Consider the following 6,273-nt stretch of genomic DNA (forward strand, 5'->3'; position numbering starts at 1 on the left):
TCACATATTAGAGATGAAAATCTTGAATATCAGATTGTTTTTTTTGTCAAATATATGTAAATTCTTGGCGATATTTGACTAGATTGAGAATTTTTTTTCCCACTTTTCAAGTTTTCAACCACCAGATTTACAAGCTACAGTTTTCTTTCCTTGGTGAGACACAGAGGATCAAATAACAGCAACAGCATCTTTTGAAACCACAAAAGTTTTTTTTTCTCTCCTGTGCTGACCTCTGAGACTTTGCGCTTGATCTTGTCAGCATTTAAGAGGCAGCAGCTCTGAATCACTCCAGAGAAACAAAAAAAATGCTGGAGTTGCAGAAACTGTTCGGTGCTCTCTGCCCACACTCGAGCATCTTCTTTCTTTTCTTTAAGCTTTCGTACTGATTTTCACATTACCTCATTCTGTCTGAGCCACCTAATAGTCCCCAGTGTGGCGCTGGCTCTGACACACTGCACGCTTCAATGCTATCCCAGCATTTCACATCATCCCCACGGTGACACAATAACACACAGACACCATGACCGGGACACGCTGAAGCGCTCTCTGAGACACAAACGCACACAATGATGCACAATAAGGACAGCCGAATGCAACACCTCGGAGTGCAATTCATTGAGCGTCTGTCTGTTGGAGAAGGAACAGGAATCTCCCTCTGGACCAGTGCAGGAACACATTTAGACGTATAAAGTAGGCAACGTTAACTAACAATTTTCTAACATTTAAGTGATTTATCTTCAGCCACATGTGAACTCTATTCTATTTCTGCCGGCTCACAAACAAAAATAAGTCTTGTTTTGTTCATTACATGAAGTAAATCATAAAATAAATAAGCTATCCACCTACAATTGTTCCCCTTAAACCATTGCCTTCGTTTAAATCACGATTTCCCATGATTCAGTCATTGTCAGCTGTCAGAAGGCGTTAATGGTTTTTTGGGCATCAGTGTCACGGCGCATAGGAGTGTGTCCCAGTTTAACAAAGCAACGCTACTTTGCCAATTAAAATGTGCCAATTATCTCTAGATCCTGTGATGGCTCTCCAGCAAACACTCATCACTGTGGCGAAACATTTAGAGATTCACAAATGAGCGTATTATCAGGCTGTTCGGTCTGACTTGTTTTCTCGGATGGGGAAGGGAAAAAAAAACACTTTCTGATGTACAGTGGTTGTTAAATGTAGCTTAAAACAGCATAAAAATAGCAATGTGTCAATCACCGTTTGGTTTTTAATTTGGTGTAAATGTGGTGGGGAAAACCCAGTTTTCCACTCTTACTCTATTAATGAAGACCATTTAGACCAGGGGTGTCAAATTCATTTGCACTGAGGGACACACGAGCATTATGATGGCCCTGAAAGGGCCAGTTGTAATTAACTTCAACATTTCATGTTTGACTTCGACTAAGAAATATTCACATTCTTCGTCTCGTTGCTACAGCTGACTACCGCTAACTAACAAAAGCTCTACATGGTATTTCCTGCATAGAAACAGCTTTTTAGTAGGGGTGCACGATAGTTATCGGCCCGATTTCAGAAAATTATGATGTCATACTTATCGGTCTGATTTCATAACAAACAGAACCGATAAAATATGTACATGTTTGCCAGCATGGCGGAGAGTGCGCTCCTTTATTTTTATCCTTTCTGGTCAAGCCGCTTCACATCCGGCACGACCCGAGCAACATTCAAGTGGCGTCAGAATAAATAACTTTCTCACTAGAAAAATAATTAGAATACTCCATGCTGAAAAACAACCAGTCATTTTGAGAATTATTAATGTTATTTTACCAATTAACCCTGCATGTTACACACAAACATTATAATTATAAACATCGGAACATCTACTCCCAATTTGAGAACATGTAAAATCTGTTACCTCCTGAACGCAACACAAAGTCCGATCTGCTAAAATGCTAACAACAACAAGCTAGCGTTCAAGAAGTCATCGGGACTTAAATCATTGCTGAGGCTTTTGACAAATCTGAACAAATTGTCAGAGAGGACGCAGATCTCAAGCACTTTAATGATGGAAATGATGGAGCTTGACGAGCAGCCGTTCACCCTCGCTAAAGACCGAAGCTTTTATCACCTGTTAGCCACGGTTTACTGAACAGCCACTACCTCTGTATGTCTGCCTGTAAGCATGATGCGGTCGTAATGTATTCACACTCTCAGAAGCACTGTTTCAGGTAGAAAAATGTTTTAAATCATACATTAATTATAATAAAAACAAATGTACTTTGAATCTAACTTGTGTTAGTGCATTATCTGTTTTGAACTTGTGGAATGACTTTTTCTCTTTTGTTTAAATCTGAGATCAGTGTTAAAGGTCTTTTTTTATGATTAATGTGCCTTATTTAAAAATATGGCCATTTGAGAAATTGTTTTGTTTGATATNTTTTTCTCTTTTGTTTAAATCTGAGATCAGTGTTAAAGGTCTTTTTATAATTAATGTGCCTTATTTTTAAAAAATGGCCATTTGAGAAATTGTTTTGTTTGATAAACTTTAAGAAAGGTTTGTTCGCTAATACCTTATTTCAAATAATATAATTTAGTGTCATTTTCTTTGTCTTGTTTATTTATGTTATGATCTTACCCATTTTGGATTAGCCTATATCCTGGCATGTTATCGGTTATTATCGGTTATCGGCCATTAGAAGGAGAAAGTTATCGGTTATCAGTATCGGTTCTTACAATAAGTTATCGTGCATCCCTACTTTTTAGCACATCCTCTTATAAACACTGAAATGTAAGACGTGTATATCTGACTAAGTGTGAAATAAATAATACAGAAATACTATTAAAAGTCAAAGTAAGAGAGTTGTACTCACTGTTAAGTTGTGTTTAGTCTTGAATTCTGAACTCTCACTTTCCAATGGAATCCCCATGAATAATCAACATGCATTCTGGGAGATGTAGTTTATAGTCAACGCTGGCTTTAAAGCAGCTTATTTTGAGACATTAATGCAGGACTGTTTAATTAAATTGCTCAGTGGGCCACAGAGACTCAAAACCAACAGCTCAGGGGCAGGACAAATATTATTATCCTTCACCTCATAGATTCAAAGTTTACCATTAATAAAAAAAAATAAATTTTTTTAAATGAAGTGGGGTGGAGTGGGTTTCTGGCAGGCCGGACAAAAGTCACCTGCGGGTCGTGACGTAATTTAAACAGTTTTTTTTAGATTGCACTATTTCAACCAGTCCTTTTCTCTAATAGATAAATGTATAATCATAAATAATCAAGGATCTGATTTATTTGTTTTGCATTACTCCTGTTTATTAGAAGTCACAAAACCAGATGTCACCACCTCCATTGTAATGTTCTGCACTGACATCTTTGTTGCAGCAGATTTTTTTTTTTGAGACAAGCTACACGACTTTCAGTTTTTTCTTTTAAACTGTCTACAACCATCGTTCACTTTTTCATGCACAATAAAAAAAGTGTCTAAGTATTTATAAAAAGAAACTTTTTACAACAGTACTCCATCTTTGGTCCTAAAAGTCCAAACTTCTTTATTCGTTCAATTAAATAAAAACACTGTATTTATTGAACAATGTCTGAGCAGGTTATTAATTCAACGTGTGGTACTAAGGTTACCGAGCCAGGCTCAAATGTAGCCACCTGGGTCCCACACTCTAATTTACCTTCAATGACTTTAATAGATATGCCTCAACCATAGATTCGTAGAAGACATTTTTACATTAAATTATAAGCTATGGTCTTACATAACTTTATGGCATTAAGTAACTGTGAGAGTGGTGCTCAGCCGCTGGTTATCAGCTCAGTAAATCAACCTGAGATTTCTGAGTCTGGACCTGTTAAAGTTCATGTAAAACAAATGGAGGTTTGTAACATTGCATTATGTAATAACTCTGCTTTATGTAATAATTAAATAAAATTGGACTTCAAAATGTAATAACCCTGCACTAAAACCGCATTATGTAACAACTGACGCAAAATGTAAAAAAAAGTCTTCAACACATTTTGTGATACATTACAAAATGTGACGATTGTTACAAAATGCGATGGTTGCTCTTTTTAGAAATTATAATGTAATAATGAAACAAACTATCACAAACAAATGTTTTTGTTCATCTTAATCAATACTACATAATGCATCATTGTTATATCATTATTACATAATGCAGTTTTAGTGCGGGTTTATTATATTTTGAAGCCCAATTTATTACTTTACTACACAATGCGGTGTTACAAGGTGAATTAGAAATTCAGTCACAGTCAAAATGCTGGAAGGAAACCAGTAAAAAAGGAGAAATATGCCTGCAATTATATACAATGAATAGGTTTACCAATAGCCCTCGTGGTTCTTAACCATTTCTTTTACTTAAAAAAAATAAATTTTTTGATGCATAAAAGTTAAAACCTTATTCTGTTTTTGAGTTACGTACTTTTACATTTTTCTACGCTAAATTTAGAAGGAAGATAAAACCAAATGAGTCTAGGGAGTGAGGTTTTGTTTCAGTTTAAAATGTTACATTAAAAGTGTTTGTTAACTCATGATTTTAATCAGTTAGTTCCAACACAGAAAAGCAGTTTATTGAAAAAGACACTCTCATGAACTATTGCAAAACAGCAGGAATTTTGTTAAAGTGCTCCTTATCTAAAAACCTTAAGTAGGAAGACACATAAGAGTGACCCTGTTCTGTTTCAGATGTCTCTCTCTTAAAGTTGTTCCTCAAAGTCAAACAGAAGTGAAAAAAAGAGATAAAAAAAACTTCCCTCTATTACACAATGGTGGCTTTTTTTAAGGAGACTGATTGGTGGAGAGGTGGTGCGTAGTTCTTATCCAGAAACTTAACCTGCTCCAGTGTGAGAACTAGACAAGAAGTAAAGCAGCTTTATGACACTGAAAATCCTGAACAGAACCTGAAGTTTCCTCATAAAGCCACTAATCCTGCTTCATAATACAGAGCTCTGGTGACTAGAAAACTCTAACTTAACCAAGGTGTTAATCTTGCTTTGAGCTCTAAAATGACCTAAAACACAATTTTAAAACATTTTTATAGTACTCTAAAAAATGTAACACTAACACCTTTATTAATAAAAAGACTCATAAGTCTAAAAGGGGCTAAAACGTTTAAAAGAGGTATAAAATACACTGGGTTATAATAATGCAAATATTAGCTTTTTGATCAAGCTTTCATGTTGGAGAAGCAAATTCAACTCACCTCATCGACGTTCTCAAAGGCGTTGATGACATCATACGGCAAGCAGGACAGCAGGTCGATGACAAACCAGGTCTTCAGGTAGTTCATTCGGATCAGTTTGGGGTCGGAGATAACCTCCCCCGCTGGTCCAACGAAGGTGGTGTGAAAGTTTAAAACAATATCCACCAAGAAAATGACGTCCACAATGCTGTCCACCACCAGCCACGTCACGTTGTTCTGCTTTGTCTTGAAGGAGACGTTGTACGGCACCATGATGGCCGTGTAGAAGGTGAGGATGAGGATGACCCAGTCCCACGTGGTCTTGAACAGGCAGTAGTGCAGGATGATGTGAGGAGGGGTTTTGGGGGTCTCCTGCTTGTACTGAGGTAGGATGTCGGAGCCGAGCTGCAGGACCTGCAAGAACAACGTCCACAACAGGAAACAATAAGAACGATGCGTTTCTCTACAGCTTGTTCTCACTTTGTTATGAAGTAAACTGAGAATGAAAGAAATAAGAACCATACCTCAGCCAGACGGGAGTGCTTGTGGACGTTCTCCCCTTTATGAACCGTGGGCTGCAGCTGCTGTAAAACCCCCCGGCTGCTTGTTAAAGCCCGGGTCAGTCGGGCAAACTTCCCCCAGCCTGGAGTTACACAAACAAACAGTTTGCATCTTTACCATGTTTCCTGTGGTCTTAAACATTAAAGTTTCGTGGAAATTGTCTGAAAAAGACATTTTTGGTGTAGGGTCTTTGAGGGTTTGTTATGAAAACTGATTGTTGGCCATAAAGTAGCGACAAACCAGTTAGAAAAGCATTTTTTAAGTCTGTGGGGAAAAAAAAAACCATTCTGCCCACTTCAAAATAATAGTCAGTTCTAACTTTAGTGCTTACTTTTACAGATTGTCACAATCTAACACCATCTCATTAGATGATTTTATCTGTCCACAGCATTTTTTAAATATTTATTTTAAGAAGACAGTTTTTTTCTTGTTTTGTTTTTTTTACATTTTGAAACTGAATCAAAGAAATGGTGGTTAAGCTTTGCAAGTAGCTGCCTCAAATTTACAGGACAGTTTACCATCCATCGATCAGCTTTACCC

At 37.0% G+C, this 6,273-nt stretch overlaps 1 protein-coding gene across 4 annotated transcripts in view; it reads right to left on the minus strand.

The window, feature by feature from the left end:
• Positions 1–6,273, minus strand: part of kcnh1a (potassium voltage-gated channel, subfamily H (eag-related), member 1a) — a 73,215-nt gene that overhangs the window by 43,071 nt on the left and 23,871 nt on the right. For all 4 annotated transcript variants that reach the window (XM_014005168.1, XM_014005167.1, XM_014005166.1 and 1 more), the window contains 2 exons: positions 5,697–5,815; positions 5,194–5,586 (listed from right to left, as the gene is read on the minus strand). In XM_014005168.1, the coding sequence (XP_013860622.1) occupies positions 5,194–5,586; positions 5,697–5,815 (512 nt within the window). The remainder of the gene's footprint in view (positions 1–5,193; positions 5,587–5,696; positions 5,816–6,273) is intronic.

This window comes from Austrofundulus limnaeus, unplaced genomic scaffold, assembly GCF_001266775.1.
Source record: "Austrofundulus limnaeus strain Quisiro unplaced genomic scaffold, Austrofundulus_limnaeus-1.0 Scaffold28, whole genome shotgun sequence".
NCBI classification, from domain to species: Eukaryota; Metazoa; Chordata; class Actinopteri; order Cyprinodontiformes; family Rivulidae; genus Austrofundulus; species Austrofundulus limnaeus.